General features: G+C 46.9%; 2 protein-coding genes across 5 annotated transcripts; one reads left to right on the plus strand and one right to left on the minus strand.

The window, feature by feature from the left end:
• Positions 1-1840: 1840 nt before the first annotated feature.
• On the minus strand, positions 1841-7144 carry POMK (protein O-mannose kinase). Of its 2 annotated transcripts, XR_009958378.1 has the most exons (3): positions 6545-7144; positions 4756-5987; positions 1841-1878 (listed from the first exon to the last, which is right to left on the minus strand). XR_009958378.1 is itself a non-coding variant. In XM_062575216.1 (2 exons), exons 1-2 carry the CDS (start codon positions 6863-6865, stop codon positions 5214-5216), a joined length of 1095 nt encoding a protein of 364 aa, XP_062431200.1. In that variant the 5' UTR covers positions 6866-7144; the 3' UTR covers positions 3582-5213. The 2 variants fall into 2 exon arrangements, 1 of the variants encoding a protein (XP_062431200.1); XM_062575216.1 differs by lacking the exon at positions 1841-1878 and having other exon boundaries at positions 3582-5987.
• A 118-nt stretch (positions 7145-7262) lies between these two features.
• Positions 7263-18387, plus strand: HGSNAT (heparan-alpha-glucosaminide N-acetyltransferase). 3 transcript variants are annotated; one of them, XM_062574451.1, is made up of 17 exons: positions 7263-7465; positions 7604-7743; positions 8210-8331; positions 8879-8948; positions 9610-9679; positions 10726-10832; positions 11275-11351; positions 11978-12008; positions 12999-13159; positions 13681-13793; positions 14335-14456; positions 15009-15135; positions 15291-15377; positions 15878-15955; positions 16098-16168; positions 16316-16428; positions 17057-18387. In XM_062574451.1, the coding sequence occupies exons 1-17, from the start codon at positions 7274-7276 to the stop codon at positions 17236-17238; spliced, it is 1863 nt and encodes a 620-aa protein (XP_062430435.1). In that variant the 5' UTR covers positions 7263-7273; the 3' UTR covers positions 17239-18387. The 3 variants fall into 3 exon arrangements, with proteins under 3 accessions (XP_062430435.1, XP_062430436.1, XP_062430437.1); XM_062574452.1 differs by having other exon boundaries at positions 17507-18387; XM_062574453.1 differs by lacking the exons at positions 14335-14456; positions 15009-15135.
• Positions 18388-18476: the final 89 nt, after the last annotated feature.

Genomic DNA, 18476 nt, shown 5'->3' on the forward strand with positions numbered 1-18476 from the left:
AGATGATCTCCAGGGGTGTTTTCCAACCTCAACCATTCTGTGATTGACAGTACTATTCCTTGGATGATCCTGGGAAGAAAAAAGAAGGGGCAGTAGATTCAGACTGAACCTGTACTCTACTGTGAGACAGTCTCTTTCTGTTCTGTATCCTGTGGTACAAACCATACCTGATAAGGCCTAAACCTTATGAAGAAGTCTAGGGAATTTGTTTTAGCAGCTGGTAGCTGCACAAGAACAGGGGAAGAGCTGGCACAGCCTATGCCAGTAGTGGGCCCAGGTGCCCTGACACAGCTGGCACCTGCATGCAGACTGTCAGCAGGCTCAGCTGACATGTCCTAGGTCTCCCTGCCTCCTCCACTGCTCAGGGCACATCAGTGCCCCAGAGGATGGCAGCTTGGAAGCTCGCTCTTGAGGCTGGGAGACAGCCTTTGCTTCGACTTGTTCTCCAGCTGATTGGATAGGGAGGACAGGAGGTGTTGCTGGGCTGCTGCAGGGACAGCAGACAAGGCAGAACCCAGGAGGGAAGGGCAAGGTGGTGTAGGAGATCACTAACCTTCAGGAAAGAGTTGTCCTCTCGCTGAGCGAGGAGCCTGACCCAAGGCCTTTGTCTCAACAATGGCAGCAAAATTACCTTGACACTAGAAGTCCTGTGGTCACTTGCACCAGCTCTACCTTGACACTGGCTACCCTGGGTGCTTTGGGGAGCCTGCTCTGAAGTTTCCTGCAGGAAGGGAGCACAAGTGTCAGTCCTGCCTCTTCTATGGCCTATCTGCCTGGGACTAGCTCCTTTGTCTATGCTTTTTTTGGGGTGAGGGAAGAGGAGCAGTGATGCAGTACAAAGCCTGGCAGTAACCATCGCAGGTGTTCAGGAGAAGCATCTTTCTTGGGACAGGACAGGGAATGTGGCATCCTTGATTTGAGCTTCAGATGAGACCTCAAAAGCAGTTTTTGAGGGTAGGCGGAGCCATGCCAGTGGTCATGGCAGGGGCAGTCATGTCCACCAGCTCCAGAGAGAGGTGGAACATCATCCTTAAAGATGGCCAGGGATTGAACAAGGAGAGAGGGGCCCGAAGTTCTCCCACTGCAAAACAGGAATCTTTCTGATCTTCTTCATTTGACATTTGCCAGCAGACCTGTAAGAGCTATTCACACTGTGGCAGTAAAAACCCCAAACATTTATCGAGGCTGTCATTGATGGTGAGAACTGGAATGGACAGGAGAGAGAACTGGGAAGAGGTGAGGCAGCTGCATACAGGACTGTATTGCCTCTCTTTTTTCCTGCTCCATGAAGGTATTTTGCCTATGCTCCAATTTGGGGAAACAGCTGTTGGAGAAAAGAACTGGAAACGAGGGAAGGACAATGTTAAGATGTAGGGAAATAGAAGGGGAGCTTGCAAACTCTTCTGACTTTACTGAAAGGCTGGAAGGTGATGACACTGATTGATACTTGTTTGAGGTTGGACCAGGTTAAGATTAAAAAGGAAGGTAAAATACATGACTACCATGAACAAGTCATAGGTGGTGGTCCCTTCATCTGGCCTGAGTCGCTCTTCTGACAGCCCTTACATCTGCTTTGTTACCCTGGTGACAAGGGTACAGAGAAGGCAGAATTACTGAATGCCTTCTTTGCTTCAGACTTCACTGCTAAGGGCAGCCCTCATGAATCCCATAGCCTGGACATGAGGGAGAAAGTCTGGAGAAGGGAAGACTTTCCTTTGGTTGAGGAGGATAGGATTAGAGACCTTCTGGGCAGGCTAGACATCCACAGATCCATGGGCCCGGATGGGATGCACCCACAGGTACTGAGGGAGCTGGCGGATGTTGTTGCCAGGCCACTTTCCATCATCTTTGAAAAGTCATGGAGAACTGGAGAGGCACCTGAGGATGGGAAAAAAGCCAATGTCACTGCAGTCTTCAAGAAGGGCAAGAAGGAGGACCCAGGCAACTACATGCCAATCAGCCTCACCTCCATCCCTGGAAAGGGGATGGAACACCTCCTCCTGCATGTCATCTCCAGACATATGGAGGAAAAGAAGGTGATCAGGAGTAGTCAGCATGGATTCACCAAGCGGAAATCCTGCTGAACCAATCTGATAGCCTTCTCTGATGGAATGACTGGCTGGGTAGATGAGGGGAGAGCAGTGGACGTTGTGTACCTTGACTTCAGCAAGGCTTTTGACGCTATCTCCCATAACCTCCTTCTAGGCAAGCTCAGGAAGTGTGGGTTAGATGAGTGGACAGTGAGGAGGATTGAGAACTGGCTGAAAGGCACAGCTCAGAGGGTTGTTGTCAGTGGAGTCTAGCTGGAGGCCTGTGGCTAGTGGAGTCCCCCATGACTCAGTACTGGGCCCCATCCTGTTCAACTTTTTCATCAACGACCCAGATGAGGGGACAGAGTGCCTCCTCAGCAAGTCTGCAGATGATAGCAAGCTGGGAGGAGTGGCTGATACACCAGAGGGCTGTGCTGCCATTCAGAGAGACCTGGACAGGCTGGAGAGTTGGGCAGAGAGGAACCTCATGAGGTTCAACAAGGGCAAGTGCAGAGTCCTGCATCTAGGAAAAATAACCCTAGACACCAGTACAAGCTGGGGGCTGACTTGCTGGAAAGCAGCTCTACAGAGAAGGACCTGGGAGTGCTGGTGGACAAGTTGAGCATAAGCCACCAATGTGCCCTTGTGGCCAAGAAAGCCAATGGTATCCTGGGTTGCATTAGGAAGGGTGTTGCCAGCAGGTCGAGAGAGGAGATCCTACCGCTCTGCTCAGCCCTGGTGAGGCCTCATCTCGAGTCCTGCGTCCAGTTCTGGGCTCCCCAGTACAAAAGAGACATGGAGGTACTGGAGAGATGTCCAGCGTAGGGCTACGAAAATGATCAGAGGGCTGGAGCATCTGCCCTATGAGGAATGGCTGTGAAAGCTGGGCCTGTTCAGCCTGGGGAAGACAAAACTGAGGGGGGATCTTATCAATGTGTATAAGTACCTGAGGGAAGGTGTCAAGGGGATGGGGCTAAGCTGTTTTCAGTTGTCCCATGTGAAAGGACTAGAGGCAATGGGCAAAAACTGAACCACAGGAAGTTCTGCCTGAACGAGAGGGGGAATTTCTTCACTGTGGGAGTGACAGAGCACTGGAACAGGTTGCCCAGAGAGGTTGTAGAGTCTCCTTCTCCAGAGATATTCAAGGCCCGCCTGGATGCAACCCTATCTAACATGCTGTAGGTGACCCTACTGAGCAGGGAGTTTGGACTAGATGATCTCCAGAGGTCCCTTCCAACCTTACTGATTCTATGATTCTATGACAGACTTCCTACTGCAAACACAACACAAAGTACTGGCTCCAAGGCCAGTTCCTGGCTATGTTTAGTCACAAGAGAGTGCATAACTGCTAGTAACTAAAGATGAACTGATTTTAATGCTGCCATCTAGTGTTCCCACATAGACTGGAACAACCAACAAAAAAGGATTTTTTTTTTTCAAGCTCCATAATGCTCTGTCCAGAACAACTGTAATATATTCACTGTTGAAATACAAGACTGGGCAAAACACAAGTGAAACAGGAAGAAAAAGGGAAGAGGCACACAGAGGATCCAAAGCTTAAGGTGAATGTTTAATGAAACATCATCTTTTTAATTTGTATCTATTTCGCCTGGGAACAGAGACATCTCCAACGCAAGACAATTGCTCAGAAACATAGTATGTCCCCATTTATTCTTTGCTTTGTGAAATTGATATGGATGCTTGCAAGGGGCAATAGTACACAACCGAGCAAGAATCCAAGCAGAAGCTTGTCCTAACCAAGCAACCAGCTTAAGAAGCTTGGTAGGGTCTTTTTGTCCTTGCTACTCTCATAAAAGGCAAATGCTTTGCGTACTTCACAGCCACCAGATGCTGATATTTCTTTCAAATATACATAATGGCTAACAAGATGTCATAAGATGCTGCTGGGGGTACGTGCAAAGAATCTGACTCTTAGCCTTCAAAGCTTGATCCCTGCCTTTGAGGAGCTATAATCAAGTACTTTTGTAGCTGTTACACAGCTTGGATTCATGCTGGAATGGCAGAACTCTGATTAACCCTATTAATAATTGGGGCAAACAAAGTACATTTCATCAAGATTCTTTAAGGTGGTTGGAGTCAAAGTCCAATCAAACATGAAGCATCCCAAATCACTAGTCTCTTTTGAGACCCTGACTTCTGGCCTTGCTTCCTGAAAACCTGAGCAGAAGGGCTGCTAGGAAGAGGTCTGCTAGTTAGGACCACACAACTCGGCAATGGCAAAATCAGCTAATTTAAGAAAATAAAATGGTTGCAGGAAAGGAAAGCTATAATGAGCAACTTTTAAAGCATTCCTGCTGGTGTGCTATGGAATCAAGTATATATTTAGTCATTTGCAGGAAAGCTTTCCCATTTGTAATAAAATTTTAGTAGCAATAGAATACGCATGCATTTGAACGTAGTATATAAAAATTGGCAGCACATTCTCAGTCTTAATGTGACTTTTCTGGATGAAGGGCAACACCAGCACAAAATCCTCAGCAGAAAGAACAGTGTACTTCTTCTCTGCTTACAAATTACCACTCTAGTCAAGATCAGCATGAAAGTTTTCTCAGGCAGGCCCTTAGGTCTTTCAAAGACCTAGTCCCGGGGAGTCACTGCTCACCAAAATCTGAGGCGACCTGAAATACTCCTTTCTGACTGACTTCTGCTTTGTCTGCCTGGGGAGGTGAGTGAGGACTGTGTGGTTAGGTGATATGACACAGACCTTCTTTTTGAGAGGGCAGCTGCTGAAATCAGGGGCACTCCGTATGGCTTGGGTCAATCTGCTCTCCAGTCCTCTGCCAGTCACTTCAAGTGGGCCAATGTTGCTTTTTGCTTTCAAGTTCCCAATAAAAATGGACTTTTTCTAAGAAAAAAAATGTTTACATAACTTTTAAAAGAAAATTTCTGGGTTTTGAGGAAAACATTCTTCCCAGCACACCCACACTTCATTTCTCTTCCTCCTCCTCCTCTTCCAATGGTAGATAAAACGTGCCAATGGAAAACTCACACAACTCCCGAAGTTGGGTGGAATTTTTTTTGATCAAAAGATAAAACTACAAGTTTGCTGGTTCTTATCCTTCCAGTTTGTGGGAATAGAGATTTTGCTCTAGTATAGTCTTCAGGCAAGCTAAATAAATAGAAAGGACACCAACTTCAGTCCAGTGTATGTCCCATGATTTACTACAACATTTCCTTAGTGCCAGGCATGGCAGCCTCCTGAATAAGCAGAGTCAAAACTTTCCTGTAGGTATCTAAGACCTCTTGGGCAGAAGGCCTTTCAGCTGGCTCCTTCTTCTTACATGCTGCATGGATGTCAAACAAATGCAGTCGCACAATGTCACTCCCTTCTACATGGCCCAAGAAAAAATTGGTGACCTTAGGGATTTTCCATATGTCTGTTTTCTCATCATAGGGGGGCATGAGGTCATCATCAAATGGCACCTCTTCTCCATGGGGCCAACGCTGTTCAGGTGCTACAAACTCCCCCTGGATCTTCCGATGGCCACACTTCACCAGGATGCCGGCACTCCTGTTCACAAGCGGCAGAGCGTCCAAATCATTCACCAGGATGTGAAAGTCACTTGTGAGGAGATACTGCGAGAGCACCTTGTCCAGGTCATTGGAGTCGCACATTACAAAGGTGCCCAAGGGACTGCTGTGCAGAAAATGAATGATGCTCACATAGTCTATAGCAAGCATGAACCTCCGATGCCAGGTGTTCAAGCCTTTGTACTTGGGCATGTGCAGAGTTTCGTTCAGGCCCTTCAGGGAGCCTAGAGGATGGTACTCTGTGAGGATTGTGAACTGCTGCTCACAGTAGCCAAGAAGCCGGACAACATATTTACTCTGCAGTGCTTTCAGCATCTTCAGTCCATAGAGAAAGTCCTCCTGCAGCTCTGGGTTGGTGAGTTGTGAAAGGACCACTTTGTTTTCCTTCCACTCCGAAAGAAAGACCTGAGAACATGCAAGAGACACATAGGTATGTCTGGAGCCTTCTCCAATTAGAGTTACCGTGCACAGTCCTATGTTAACACATGACAGTGTTAGGACAGCATGAAGCCTTTCGGTAGGCCCACATACCTGTGACAGCCTTAGTGATGTCGTAATTACAGCACACAGGACATCACAATTTCTAAAGTTTTCCATTGGAATGGGCAACACTGACAAATTAAGTGATCAAAGGACTTCATCCCACCCGGTTTGTATCAACCTGTCTTTATCTGCCATGATTGCATCGCCCCCCCCCAACAAGCACTTCACCCATCTCAGTGATTTTGCTTGCATGGCTGGACGCCACTGGGTGCAAGTGAGGTAACAGCTAACCCCAGGACACACTCTCATACTCTTTGGTGTACCCAACCAGTAGCCATAGTCCTCTGGATGTCTACAGCAACTAGCTGCTGTGGAGACTGTAACAGCGGTATAGGCTTTAATCAGCCAGCAAACCTTACAAGTTGTTACACTCTCCAGTTTTTCCACGGGGTGGAGATTGAAAGGAAAAGCAAACTCACCTTTTTCACAGCTCCCTCACCAATGCATTTGAGTTTCCTTACTTCTTTCTTTATGGCTTCACAGGACAGCCATGGGGAGCAATTCTTCACTGGGCCTAACCTGAAGTACCCAAAAGGGCAGAGGCTGGGGTCTGTATTGGCGCGTCCAGAAGCACCGTAAAAATTGTGGAGGTAGAGATAGAGGAGGACAGTCACGGAGAGCAGCACCAGCAAGGCTGCAAGGACCTCCCTTTGAGGAGACTCTCTTTGAATGAGGGGTGATTTCTTTGCCATGGCCCGGCCTCCTACATGCCATGGGAAAGACAGGCAGGCCACTGGCATCAGCAGGAGAAGCCTGGGCGCAGTGGTCCGCGGGGCTTTCCGTCTCCAGGTGGTGCCAGGGCCTGTAGCCCACAGAGATGAGGTGCTCCCCACCACAAAGGGCAGCTCAGGGGCCTGGCAGCTGCCTCGAGACCCACCCACAGGCTCCCGAGCAGCGGGCCTCAGAGCAGTGGGGCCCTGAGCACTGGGCCCCAGAGCAGTGGGCCTCAGATCAGTGGGTCTCAGAGCAGTGGGACCCCAGAGCAGTGGGGCCCGGAGCAGCGGGGCCTGGAGCAGCGGCCTTCCGAGCAGTGAGCTCCAGAGCAGAGGGCTCCTGAGCAGCAGCCTGTGGAGCTGGTGGAGCCGGGGACGCAGCTTCCTGGGCGGGAGCAGAGGCAGTGGGGCCGCCCCGGGGCGGAGCACGGTGCCATGGCGGCGTTGGTGGCGGCGCTGCTGGCGGCGCCGGGCCCCCCGCAGGCGCACGGTGGCGAAGGGCTGCTGGCCACCATGCCCCCCGCTGCCCCACTGCCCCACCGCCTGGACCAGGCGCTGCTGCTGGTCCACAATGCGCTACCTGCCCAGGGCCTGCGACTCTCCGCCGTCTCCGCTGCTTGCCACCAGGTCTGCTTTCCACCCCCCCACCCTTGCAGAAGGCTTCCCTTTTTATTATTTGCACTGTTTGCTAAGCAGGACCCTCTGGTGGTGGCAGGTGATCCCCGTTCTGTTTCCGGGCCCTTACTTGCATTTCTTCTTTCCTAGTGCGCCTATCAGTTTCTGGCCTTCATCCCGGCGAGCAACGGCAGCTCAGGAAAAGCAAGCAGGGTGGCTGTGGCCGTGGATACGCAGCATCCGCTCAGCCTGCTGCTCGATGGCTTTTCTGATGACAGAGAGCTCTGCAAGTATGTGACTCATCCCCGGGTAACACTAGCAGAGCTGCCTGCTATATGTATATGTATATATATATGTATATATTTCTTTATCTGTATATCTGTACCTATATATTTTCCTCCTCCAGCTGTGCACCTAGGATTTAGGCTGTTGTTACCATTGCATCAAAAGGTTCTAGGTGCAAGCAAGAGACAGGGTGGTCCATGCCGTGCTGGCGTGCACCAATCCCTAGTTTCTCTAGCAAAGAGGTTGCAGTTCAAGCAGGTGGCTGATGCAGAAGGGAGTGTGGGCAAACAGCCTGCAGGCTGGGCTTGGGCAGGGTGACCCTGGCAAAGGTGGGCCCAGGAAGCTTTTTGCTGTATGGCTCTTCCAGGCCAAGTTCTCAATTCACCTTTCCTTAGAGTCCCCGAATGCTACCATGGTACCTGTGCATAGCCATGATAGCTCAGCAACTTTTGTTTCCTTTATCCTTTGCAGGATTTATTATCATTTTGGAGAAGCTGGCAATTATTCCCTTGAGGTAAAGACCATGAGCAGAAGCACCCAAACTGTTTCTTGTGACCTAATCATCAATGAAGACCCTATCAACAGCTACCTCCGTATGTAATGCTCTGTTTTCCCCTCTCATTCTGCAACTGGCATGTCTCCTGGCAAAATCGACTTAATAAAAGCCCTTGTGGCCAGTTGTGCTGTGCTGAAGATGTGTCATGGGCCTGCTTCTCTTCTCTCTCACCTTGTTACTTCCTTATGTCTCACAACCCTGCCCTGAGGCTCCGACCAGGTTCAGGACTCTCACTGGAGGTGCTGCACAGCACAGCTTCTTTGGAGTAGGGGATAATCCAGAAAAATCAGTGGCTATGTTTCTGGAAGGAGTCCAGTTCTTCAGAACATGTGGCACATCTGCTCTTTCTTTGCCATTGCCTTGTGGTGCAAGTTTATTTTACCTTGCTAATGCTGAATTGCACTTCGAAACTAGTCTCTTTTTCTCTTTTATTTTCTCCGGGACTCAGGCTGCAGATACGTATTGTAGGGAGAAGGTGGTGTGATGATTGGTGGGCTGGGTTGGCTGCTGTACTCGTATCCCATGTGGCCAGACCCAGGTATCGAAATCAGATACAGAGGTGCTGTCTTCTCTCTATCATCTAGCTATTCTCTTTGCATTCCTGGTTTACATGGGGATCCTTGCTCTCGTGATTGTTGGACGCCTTCTCATGAAGTAAGTGAGTAGCGCTGCAACACCTGAAACGGGCACACGGGAAATGGGGCAGCTAGTTTAGAAGCACTTGTAGCGTGGAAGTGCTCCGGAGTCCTGCTGGAGCTCTGCTTGCAGGTCAGCTGCCATTATCAGGTTGCTGTGCACAGGTCAAGCTGTGAGAATAAAAGCAGAGTAATGCAATATCTCCTGGGGGGTATTTTATAGCCACATAAGCTGCTGCTCAGAGCACTTATTTCACAGCAGCTGACATCCACTGTAAGCTCACCACGCTGCCTTGGCTTGCCATGATATGTTGGTGGGCCTAGCCCTGAATCGGCACTAGAGGTCAGTGGGACTTAAAGCATATTTAACATAAGCAGGCTTCCATCCTGGGCACTCAGTGAGGTGGGTTATCCTTGCCTATAAACAACCTGAGAATAAAGCTCCCAAACTTGAGCTTGTAACGTAAGGCAGAGTAGTAACAGAACTGAACTTAGCGGAGCTTGCAGGTACCATATTGTGTATATGACCTGGGGATATACACATCCCCAGGAAATATACAAATAGGGGCTGTCTCAGCTTTTGATATACACTGCTAAATCATTGCTATGAAGATAAAATTGGCTATAAGGTACTGTTTTGTTGTTGTTGTTGTTGTTTTTTAACTGTCACTAATTTTCAGAATTGATCCAGTCAGGAACTGGGTTTGCAAGAAATTGAATCCTAGAGAAACCGATCGTATGATTAATTCCGTGAGTGACCACAGTATCCTTAATTCGTAGGCTGTAATATTTCCACCTTGGAGGGAGGCACGTTGAGGCTGGCATTTTGGGGCTTGATCACTGGTCTTGATCCCCTTGCACATGTTCCCCTTGACAAATCTTTTCTGAAGTCAGATAGGCAATATTTTGTCAACGGAGAGCGCTGGCCTGGGTTTCCGTGCAAGCTGAATGGATTCCCAGCAGAGTTCTCGCAAGTCATGAACATCCAGCTTACCCCAGCTTACTAAACACAGCTCACTGAAGATATCATCAACTTCTGATACAGGCAGTGTAGGGGAGGGGAGATAATGCCAGCTTTTGTATCTGCTTGTGGCATGATAGGAATTTTGCTGGTATCTCCGCTTGAGTCAAGATCTCTCTAGTAGCCCTCAATCTGGCATTTGCATGTGCCACGTTTTGTACTGTGATATGGCAAGATCATTGCCACCTGGGATTCACATTTAGGAGGTCAGAACTTGACTGCATTCAAAAGAGCTGGGAAGAGAGCTCCTTGGTGATGTTTGGAGCTATTTCACAGCAGTGTCTGCTTCTTTGTGCTGTCACCAGAGCTGAGCAGAGCAATTTAGGGAACTAGACAAGGAAGAAGCCACTCCTGCTTTTGAAAGGAGTTTCCTCCTTTTTCTTGCTGCTTTTTAATGTGTCAAGCAAGAGCTGATGGGAGGGGATGGGACTCTCCTTTTTATGGGAGTCAGCAGCTGGATTTGCTCAGCTCTGCTCTAAAGCAGCAGTCGGGGTGACAACAAGTATTTGGCCTGGATGGTTCAACTCTGGCCAAAGCCGGAGTGCGAAATATCTGCGTTTTTCTGAAGTGGAAGTTAATTGCAATATGGTGGAGCTGTAAAGAGGTGAGAAATAGCAAGCAGGAAACCAAAAGGAAGAGAAAGGTGGAGAGAACAGGCACAGACATAGTACTCAAAAGTCTGCAGGAACCTAAGCCTTAGTTTGCTGACTTCTGTTCCCGAGGCAGTTGGTGCCACTTCTGACTTCCCCTTGGTGTGTCTGATTTGTACCCAAAGGAGCTCGGGTCCCCGAACAGAGCAGATTACCTTAGCAGCGATCCCTCCCAGCATTTGTGGAGCACCGTCTCTCGGCAGCGACTGCGTTCCCTGGACACGTTCCGAGGGTGAGCAGAGACTTTCCCCGAGAGCTGCGTTTGCAAGGGGAATTGTATTTTGTGAAGGTGACTTGATGGCGTATAGGTTTATGCAGAGGATGGACAGTTCAAGGGGGTCTGTTTTGGTAGGAAGACAGTCAGGGGTTTAATTCCTGGATTTTCTGAAAGACTTTGAAGTTGAGCTCACCTGGGGAAACATTATAGTTGCAGAGAAGGGTGAACATGCTCTGTGAAGGAGCTTGCTTTAGTTCACCACTACCCATGATCTTTGAAGTGCTACCTCCTGGGAAGCAAAGCTGGAAGCTGGGTGCATAATCTTGCTTTAAAAATAAAATAAACCAGAGTTACGGTTAGAAATGTTTTAATAGGGTAAATGTGAACTCTGCACTCCTACATACCTATTTCATTCATATGGAGTACTTTCCGTATGTGTTTGTTGTTGTCTTTTTAGGCTGTCTCTTATCCTTATGGTGTTCGTTAACTATGGAGGAGGAAAATACTGGTTCTTCAAACATGAGAGTTGGAATGGTAAAGTACAGTGGAGATGGTTATTCAATACCAATATCTAGATATGGTTAGAACTGCAACTGGTGCTAAAAGCTGTGGCTCCACTGAAGGCCAGGAAGCCGCACCACTTTGCATCAGCAGAGTGTCTGGCCCATCAGCTGGTAGGAGAAGCACTATACAGTCCTTCTTATCGCACAGTCATGGGATGGTTTCAAACTACAAACTGTGCATAACTTTTTTATCTGTGACATGTTTGCATATCTTTAACTTTCTTGTGTTGTATAATGCCTGTAGCAGGGTCTAGTACCACGGTCAAGCTAAAGTGCTCAGTGCTGTACAAACATAATAGCTTTGCTTGGCAGGCCAGTATTGAAGAGGTAGAGCACTGTGTTGCCCTAATGGAGAACAGCAAGGATCCCATCCCTGAAATCCTTGCTGAGACACAGCTGTCAGTGTTTTTGAAGACTAGAAAAGCAGGGAAGCAAGATAATTAGCTGTTTAGAAGTTCTGTTTATGATCTGTTTTAGATTTTGCGCTATCCAGTATCTGCAGGCAGCCCACAATTCCTCTGGAAACTCAACAATAATGTTGTTAACGTTTAGGGGAGTTTTGAGGTGAATAACCTGTTCTTTCTTATTTCTTTGTAGGATTAACAGTGGCAGATCTAGTTTTTCCATGGTACGTCTTCCTGAAGAACAGTTGTTGCACTGAGTGATGGTTGTGCTAAAGGTTGCAAGGGGATCACTGCATGCGCCTCACACCCATGGGGCAAGGGATTTGGAGGAGTGAATTTGTGTTAAACGTTTAATGGGAATTACTCCTTCTAGATGACAGCATGGTCCTTATGAACTAGTAGAAGAGCAGGGTGCTTCCGGCTGCCCCGTATCCTTCTTTCTCCCCTCATGCAAAGGCCATGAGAGCAGCAGAACTGTGAGAGAGGGCCACACTTCCAACAGGAGTGCAGTATTCCTGTGAAGCCCACTGCCACACTATTTTATTAAAAACAATTAATCTGGCAAGTTTCAAAGCTGGACTGGTGATTATATGGATAATAAGAGTATCTATAGTTAAAACACCAGTGGGAAGTTTGGCTAAGCTAATCTCTTTACAGCTAAGGAGAGTGGTTCTAAGGGGCAACAGCTATCACATCTGCCTCTACCATGCTTTTCTGAAGTACGCACTGGTTCTGCTTACTTCTGGAGATGGAAGTTGGACTGAGGTGGTCTGTGAGCCTAATCTAGTTGAGCAGCTCTGTATTCCAGATATAGAGGAGGACCAGGTCAAATCTGAATTTGAATTGCAGCTTTGCAGCTTGTACTTTGCCCCTATGAAGATGGTAACTTAATTCCGAGCAGTGTTTTTTTTTTTTTTTTTTTATAGCATATATATTGCTGCCAAAAGACCAAAATGAAATTACTTTCCCGAACTTTCTCTCTCCAACCAACCAGTGAAGGACATGGAAAAGATTCCATGAGGCACGCTCATCTGAGAGTTCCTAGCAATCCAAGGAAACAAGTTGTCTGATTTCACTCAGTGCACCTAGGTTTCTGTTGAGCCCATTTAGGATACTCTATTTCACAGCATTATTATTTGCCATCTTGCACGTATGTAATGAGACATCAGCCGAGACATTTGTCAGCTCCATTTCCCGACTGCTGTCTTCTCTAGGTTTGTGTTCATCATGGGGACATCAGTATCACTATCCCTAAGCTCCATGCTGAGGTGGGGAAGTTCCAAGAAGAAGGTGCTCGGGAAGATCCTCTGGAGGAGTTTTCTGCTAATCCTACTGGGAATCATAGTTGTGAATCCCAATTACTGCCTTGGACCACGTGAGTGGCACTTGCTCTGTTCCTTGTGTTTCTCTGTTTGTTGCTCCTGCTACCTGGGCTAGGCTTAGGAGAGAAGGTAGTGTCAGCACTGCCATGCAGATCACTTCGAAGGGTCCAATAGTCTCCTGCAAAGTGCTTGTAAGGACAAGCTGCTCAGCTCTGCGCTGCTTCATTTCCCATAGCTTTGGAAGTCAGAGGCAGCTGATGAGCTAACACAAGGGCGCCTTGCCTCTCTGTAAGGTTTTAATCAACATTGAAATGAAGCAGCGCTTATAAAAGGCATCCCACCTGTATGAGACTGAAGCCACAACTCATTCTGTCTGACCACTGTGCCTGCTACTCCGTGTCCTTGCAGTAGTGGCTTTCCCAGGGTTATCATTTACGGAAAGTGGGGTGGCAGAGCGGGGGGTGCCTCACGTATCTGCAGGTATGTTAGGTCTCAGTTCCCTCCAAAGGAGCTTGCTTTCATGTTTACAGAGGTGCCCACGTTTGCTCTCTTTCTCGCTGTGTGCTTTTTCCAGTGTCCTGGGATAATCTGCGCATCCCTGGGGTGCTCCAGAGACTGGGATTTGCGTACCTCGTGGTTGCTGCTCTCGAACTCCTCTTTACAGGAGCTGGGGCTGAGACCGTGACAGTGAGTTATGTGGCTCAACGGCAAGTGATACTGGAGCATAGTCCTAGAGCTTTGTCTGTTCAGCGCGCGCAGAAGAAACAACAGGAAAACGTGTGCCGTCTTCCCTGAGGTGTCGCGCGGTGTGACCTCGGGGCCGGTGGTGCGCCTGCTGCAGCGGGCGTCCCACGTAACTGGCCCAGTTGCCAAATCACAGAGCCAGCTGGGCTGCAACTACTCTTTCTCAAGGATTATGAATACCCCAAAGTATCCCTTCTGTGGCCTTCCTAGAGTCTGCTTTTCCAAAAAGATTTTTTTTGTTCTGCTCGTGAATCAAAATATCTTTTGCCAAGATCAAAAATACTGTAGGCTTTTGTTTTTGTTTTTTCCCGAGTGTCTGGATATTCTTTCTTAAGATGAAAGGTCCAGTGTAGAATCCAATGTTGCGATGCCAATGGCTCCCTCCTGTATCTGGGGAACAGCCTGTAAGGAAATACAGGATGCCCCCCACGGCATAGTCTTTACTTGCCAGTTAATGCTTTCCTCCTTGCTCTGTCTCATGCAGGAGATGCCATGTCCTGCTCTGCAGGATATTCTCCCCTACTGGCCACAGTGGATTTTCATTTTGACATTAGAAACAATTTGGCTCTGCCTCACCTTTTTGTTACCAGTACCAGGTTGCCCCAGGTAAGACATTGCACTCGGAGTGCTTTCTACAGGCCATTGGTTTGGTTTTTCCTACTGAGCAGAAAATATGTTTCAGCATCTGTAGCCCTTAGTTTTAGTGAAGGACCCCAGCAGGGTCAAGGGAAGCATTTATTACGTGAGAAACCTTTCTTTACTTTGGTACAAAATGGCTGGGGTGAGATGGGTGACATTCTTTCTAGCTAAAGAAGAGGCTTAAAATCTCCCGGAGGTCAGTGTTGAAAGATATGATTGTCTTTATATCATAGCAGCCTCTGTCTTTGCTCCCACGAAGGTGAACACCTGCAGAGCATGCAGAGCAGCTGGCTGGGTAGCTGGGGCTGAGCTGGAGTGTTGCTTTAGGCTCCCAGTTTTGCCTGGTCCCCTCCTTATCCAGCGTTATCAAATCACCAGCCAAATGTCATGTAGGGCCTGTGTTACACTGCATGCCACCAGCCAGGAAAGACATCTAGTGTTTTGGGGCTTGTGGGACACCTACGCTTCAGGTGGAGCAGAGTAATGCTTAGCGCCGTAACCTCCTTCCTTCTGTCCTAGGGGCTATCTGGGTCCTGGTGGCATTGGCGATTTTGGAAAATATCCTAACTGCACTGGAGGAGCAGCTGGTTACATTGATCGTTTGCTTCTTGGAGAAAAGCATATATATCAGCATCCCTCGTCAAGCGTAAATAGCTTTTGGTTTGTAGGGTGATGCTGCAGGCTGGCACTGAACACGGTGGTCAGCAGGGGCTTAGGAATGGCATGTGGACTGAGGAGGGGGGTGGAAAAGAAAAGAGGCTGGTTGCTTGCATGTACTATACTAACTGCTCTCTCTCTAAGGTGCTTTACCAAACAAAAATGCCGTATGATCCTGAAGGCATCCTGGGAACCATAAATACCATTTTCATGGCATTTCTGGGATTGCAGGTACCTCTTTCCTTGTTCTTGGCTGTGTGTTGTAATGAGGAGATTTGAAGGTACCTTGTAGGTGGAAGGGCAGCTTGGGATATTTGTTTGTTTGTTTGTTTGTTTTGTTTTTTTTATTTATTATCTATCAGTAATTTTGCGTTAGATACTTCCAAGCCTTCTTCTCAATTTCTGTAAGGGCTGGATATAAGCTCTCAAAACAGCCACCTGGAAACTTTCTTTGCTTATTGTAAGATTGGGTTGATGCTGGCCTGTGCATTTCTGAAAACGGGGCTAAGAGATGCGGAGATTTGACAGCCTAATTTTAAGCATCCAGTTTTGAAGGTCTTAACCGTAGGTGACCCATGTTGAATCCTCCAGCTGCTTAGTTAATTCATATAAAACCTTTCTGGTGTTCTCCACCCTAACACAGGTGGCCAGTGGAAAATACATCTGGCCTGCTATGTAAACGAAGTTACATTTCTGGGCACTAATTGATTTTTATGTTCTTTTTGTATTAGGCGGGAAAAATTATCTTGTTTTACAAAGACCAGCACAAACAAATTATGAGTCGATTCTTCATATGGAGCATAGTAATGGTAAGTCAGATACTGCCTTTGTTTTGTATAGTTTTATTAGGCAACTCTTTAACAGGTGTGGGTTTTTTTAATGCAACACAAACTTTCTATTTCTGAAACACATTGCTGTCATTACGTAAACTTCAACAACTTAATATTTCAGGGAATTGTTTCTGCTGCCTTGACAAAATGTTCTAAAGATGAAGGGTTTATCCCCATAAACAAGAACTTATGGTAAGCAAAAAAATAGCACTTTTAGTATGGTATTAGTATAGTTTTAGTACTATTTTATCTAGGAGCTAGTTTTTCCTTTCTTAAAGTCTCTCTGTATATCACACTGCTCTAAATAACCTTTTCAATCTCTACTAAAAATGTGCATAGGTCAATATCGTATGTGACAACCATGAGCTGCTTTGCCTTCATCCTCTTACTGCTGATATATTACCTGGTGGATGTCAAGAGACTGTGGTCAGGTGCTCCATTTTTCTACCCAGGTCAGTAAAATCAAGACAGAAAACCTGCTCTGTCCAAATCTTTCTGGACTGATACTATCCTATCATGTTTTCTGTACTTCCCTTGGCATTATGAGCTAAGATTTAGAATGAGGTGCCCTTAAGGGAATGGGAAGATGGGTGGGATGATGGCAATGGTATCTTTATTTCCTTCCAGAAATCGCAGAGCTTGGAATGGCAGTTTGCCTGTAATTGTGATAATCATCTGGTCAAATAGGTTGGCACTCGGTCTCTTTGAAGACAAATCATTTAATTGTGATAGGTCTTGTCACTAAAATTGTAGGAGTACTGGTTTGGTTGTATTTTGAATTTAGTATCTTGGTTATCCGTCTTTCTTTTTTATAAATGTTTGGAGAGGGCAACTCCTCCCCCCTAGATTTTATATAAAAGTACCAGATGTAGCATCATCGGGCAAGTAAGATCAGTGATCAAAACTTAATAGTATTGGAAGTCAGGATAGGAGGAGGGTAGTGGCAAAGCGATTAGTTTTTACAATTAGCCGTTACGTCATTGCTGCTCCACTTCACAAGCCTGGCATACTTCTGCCTGCTTGCTGCAAAGCAAGCTTATGGCTGTTCTTTCTGATAGTATGACCTGTGCTTACTTTCAGGAATGAACTCAATCCTGGTCTACATTGGCCACGAAGTATTTGAAAACTATTTCCCTTTTAAGTGGAAGATGCAAGACAGTCAATCCCACGCAGAGCACCTGACTCAAAACCTTACTGCAACAACTCTTTGGGTCATAATATCGTATGTACTCTACAAGAGAAGGATATTCTGGAAAATCTGATGGAGGTGGTCAAAGTGTAGCGGGCAAAGATTCTGATGGGGAAAGCACGTAAAGTAGGTTAGCCTGAAATTTTGCCCCTTCTGCTAGGCTGTATTACTAAAAAGGGATTATAGTTCAAGTTTACAGTTCCATGGAAGTTGTCTTCACAAGTTTCATGTGACCTAAGGGACTACATTTTCATATTTAGCAAAAAGTTACTAACCTGCTGCAGTTGTTCCGTCTGTTTCCCGCATTTTGCATATATTTTACCAATCTCTCTTTTGTATAGGAAAACTGAACATAACGCAGCAGTTGGGCAGTTAAGACAGCCTGACAGCGCTCACAAAGGGAACTACAAGGGATCTGGGGTGGTGATTGCAAGCGATTATCCAAACGGGACTGCGGTAGTGCTTGTTGGATCTGCTGAGGCTCCCAACTCGCATGGGCTGGGGTTTGTAAAAGCTCTTGGTGTTTGCAGCATCTGGGTGCCACTCTGACTGCTGACACGTCTTTAACTTCGTTGTCTTTTTGACTCAAGAGCACCGGCTGTGTCCTCAGCCCTGCACCTGCACACTGAGGTGCAGCAACTGTCTGGGAAAGCTCACGATTGCATGCTACAAAGCGCTACGGAGAAAAATGACTTGGCTGCTATTTCTTTGCTGTGCTGTCACTGGGTCTTAGGTGGAAGCTCTGGGTTTAGGGTCCTGCTGAAATCTGTTGCCAAAGATCTCTTCTAATGGGTTACTAATTGGCATGTAACTGCTACCGTGGTGGTTTAGCACCCTGTGTGTGTGTTTTGGGCCTTTGTGTTACATACCTCTAGCATAGATGAGGTCTTAGTTTCGTCTGCTGCGCTCTAGGAGTGCAGAAGAGCCATTCCCTCTTGATTTTCATATAATCACGTTGATACTACCAAAGTTCAAAGCAGTCCTCTTTATAAATTGGATTTATGTAAAGGCCCCAGCAATATGAAGACACTTGGAGGAAGTTAACAGGCAGATTTCAGCCAAAAAGGAGGAAAGAGGTAACAGTCCGAGTATGTTCAATGTAAGGAAAAAAAGAAAAAGAAAAAAAAAAAAGAGTAAAAATATGGTATTTTCTGGAAACTCAAGAAATTCAGTCATGCTGTGATTTCCAAACTAGTCCTAATAAAATGCCTGAAAAACTCTACTATGTTCTTCGTGTATAAAGATTGAAAAAAAACATCAAGACACACACCTGCAGCTACCTCAGTATAACGCCACAGGAAAAAAGAAACA

The sequence above is a fragment of the Rhea pennata genome, chromosome 4 (genome assembly GCF_028389875.1).
Source record: "Rhea pennata isolate bPtePen1 chromosome 4, bPtePen1.pri, whole genome shotgun sequence".
NCBI classification, from domain to species: Eukaryota; Metazoa; Chordata; class Aves; order Rheiformes; family Rheidae; genus Rhea; species Rhea pennata.

Bases quoted from the DNA above. Each gene is read 5' to 3' on its own strand.
- POMK (XM_062575216.1), bottom strand. From the start codon at position 6,865: ATGCCAGTGGCCTGCCTGTCTTTCCCATGGCATGTAGGAGGCCGGGCC. The intron at 5,988-6,544 runs GTGAGTTTGCTT...GCATGTTCTCAG, and splicing joins GTGAGGGAGCTGTGAAAAAG to GTCTTTCTTTCGGAGTGGAA.
- HGSNAT (XM_062574451.1), top strand. From the start codon at position 7,274: ATGGCGGCGTTGGTGGCGGCGCTGCTGGCGGCGCCGGGCCCCCCGCAG. The intron at 10,833-11,274 runs GTGAGCAGAGAC...TTGTCTTTTTAG, and splicing joins TCCCTGGACACGTTCCGAGG to GCTGTCTCTTATCCTTATGG. The intron at 16,429-17,056 runs GTCAGTAAAATC...GCTTACTTTCAG, and splicing joins TGCTCCATTTTTCTACCCAG to GAATGAACTCAATCCTGGTC.